General features: G+C 36.5%; 1 protein-coding gene across 4 annotated transcripts in view; it reads right to left on the bottom strand.

Annotated features, from left to right (window-relative positions):
- The window catches only part of LOC121813082, a 2,171-nt gene extending 661 nt beyond the window's left edge, over window positions 1-1,510 (bottom strand). For 2 of the 4 annotated variants that reach the window (XM_042216575.1, XM_042216579.1), the window contains exons 1-3: window positions 1,374-1,510; window positions 842-1,162; window positions 388-532 (exon numbers count right to left, since the gene is read on the bottom strand). In XM_042216575.1, coding sequence (XP_042072509.1) covers window positions 388-532; window positions 842-1,162; window positions 1,374-1,434 — 527 coding nt within the window. In that variant the 5' untranslated portion in view covers window positions 1,435-1,510. Of the gene's footprint in view, window positions 1-26; window positions 285-387; window positions 533-841; window positions 1,163-1,373 lie in introns of those variants that run through there. The other 2 variants (XM_042216577.1, XM_042216576.1) reach the window with 2 other exon arrangements.
- Window positions 1,511-2,680: the final 1,170 nt, after the last annotated feature.

The raw sequence follows: 2,680 nt of genomic DNA, 5'->3' as shown, positions 1-2,680 counted from the left end.
ATAATATAATAACAACAATAATAACGTTCCCTAATCATGTCTCTTCAAACATTTACATAAATAGTAAGCGTGTTGATTTTAGAAGTTGTTGTAATTAAAGGCCATTCTTCGTTTGCATGGAGACACTGTGCGGCTCGGTATTCTGCTTCCTGCAAAAGAAAAGATGAAAAAATACATTTTTGAAGTAAAACGAACAGCAGAGAAAAGTTCGGCAAGTGCAACATTTTACCGTGTACAGTTTCCATGTGTCGTTTCCACGACTGATTATTAGTGCCGGATGTTTTCTGTTGTCAAACAACACAATTAAAAAAGAAAAGGTGGTTATAAATTTGCTATTTCATACTATTTATACAGCCGTTAACTATTTGAGCTATAAAAATCTCTTACCTGTTGTATTTCTTGCTGTAGACCAGTCCAAGAATAACTCCAGATGTGATGATGAACACAGCTGATCCAGCTGCAGCATAGAAGAAAGTTACTTCTGCAGAACTGTTTGTGGTGGCATTGACTCCGTCTACATTATTTAAAAACTCTGAAAAGTAAAACAGGTTCTAATCAATTATAAGGGAACATTAGGATGCTACGCATTCTTGCCTGTCATGTAATATTAACTTGTATTAAGTGTGTTGTCATAGATTTAAATTCTGAACATTGTTTTATAATTGGTTTGGTCAGATTAACTGCTTCACATTTTTCCTTAAATAAAGCTTTTTGATTTCTTTGACAATTACAGCAGACGTGTCAGTGATAATTATTATCACAATGTTACCACTGCAGAAAATGAACAGAGAAATACATAAAGTGTACATCGTAAAAGTTATTAAATAAATCCACACTTTACCTTCCACAGTTACACTGAGATGAAGCTTTTTTGATCCTCCGGTCCGTGCACACTCACAGGTGTAGTTCCCGCCGTCCTCTGCTGTTAAATGTGTCAGGTGGAGAAACACAGTCTGATTTTCTGTCATCAGTGTGAACCTGGAGTCACATTCATGCTCAAAGTCGTGTCCATGTCGATACATCAGACTACAGTTTTCTCCTCTGCTCCTCTCTGTTTGAATCTTACACACTATCAGCAGGATAACTTGTGTTGTTTCATTGGTGCACAGTGGAGTGACATCTGCTTCTTTACTAATGGTTTTCACACGGCGCTCCTGGACAGCTGCAGTACAAAAAAATAAAAGTCAGTTCAGTATGAAATGAAGCTGCTAAGTTAGCACTGCCTGTATTAAAAGAAATAATAAATAATAAATAAAACATTTATTGGTAAAGGAAATATTCTCCCTCTAAAAAACAACATATATTAACCGTTCAACATCAAAACGCTCTACATAAGCGATCCTTTAGAAATAAAAGTAACTCGTGCACGATACCTTTTCTGCCTGTACAGAACGGCAGCAGAAGCAGAGCAAACCACAGTTTCCATCTACCCATACTGGTCAATACATCTAAACAACTCTTTAACTGCTGCTGGTTGTGTACACTGTACTCTACTGTACTGCAGGGTGGAAGTCAGATACACCCCTTTGCATGTTTCTGCAGCAGTCAAAGAAGGAAGTGCTTTTATGGATTCAAATGTTGCCTCACCCATTTGTGTCAAATTAAAATAACTTTAACCATCTTGTTTGAAGAAATTCAAGAAGTAAAAATGTTGAATGAAGATCAAACACTGATAAATGAAACTATTATATGTGATTGATGCGTTAACAAATAGCACTCACATCACATCTCTTACACAAAGGAAGACGTCTGTCTTAAAATAGCAGTCAAATTAGAAGCTACGCAACGACTTTATAGCAAAGAGAACAAATATGTATGAAGACATTAGTGCAAAACAGGCATAACTTGATGTTTACCAAACATTTCAAAGCAGCAATAACAAAGTGTCACTCTGCCAAGAATAAAGAAAACAGCGGGTTTGAAAAATAAAATCTTCCAGGCCCTGAAAGGCATATGAAAGATTCCCACTCACACCTCATGTCTGTTGTATAAATTGGTTGAGTCGGGGTTAAAAATTAGTTTGCAACAGAAACTTGTCGATTAAATTTGATATAATTTAACACATTTTCAGTTTTCAATTTTACCAAAATACAGCATGACATAAAATGCAAAAAAGTTGTTTTTGATGGAGTTGACAGAGATATTAATTTGTATACACTACCAGTCAACAGTTTGAACACACCTTCTCATTTATTGATTTATTGATTGAATTATACGACTGTCTACACTGTAGATTCATAGTGAAGACATCAGATATATGGAGCGAGATACATGGAATTATGTAGCAAAGAAAAAAATGATAAATAACTCTGTCTGATATTTTTGATTCGTCAAAGTGGCCGCCCTTTGCTTTGTTGACAGCGCTGCAAACTCTTGTCCTTCTTTCAATAAGCTTCATGATGTAGTCACCTGATATGGTTTTCACTTCACAGGTGTGCCTGTCAGGGCTCATTTGTGGAATTTCTTGCCTTCTTAATGGGGTTGGGACCATCAGTGCAGAAGTCAGGTTGGTGCACAGCTCACAGCCCTATTTGACAACTGTAAGAATTCATAATATGGCAAAAATCCTCAGCTAAGTAAAGAGAAGTGACAGTCCATCATTACTTTAAGAACTGAAGGTCAGGCAGTCTGCAGAGTTGCTTTGAATGTGTCTGTGATGGTTGCAGTTAAAGCCACAGAT

Source organism: Haplochromis burtoni, unplaced genomic scaffold (genome assembly GCF_018398535.1).
Source record: "Haplochromis burtoni strain Fernald_Lab_line unplaced genomic scaffold, NCSU_Asbu1 Contig_1124, whole genome shotgun sequence".
NCBI classification, from domain to species: Eukaryota; Metazoa; Chordata; class Actinopteri; order Cichliformes; family Cichlidae; genus Haplochromis; species Haplochromis burtoni.
Note: the sequence above shows the minus strand (reverse complement) of the source record. Positions and strands in the feature narration are given on the sequence as shown.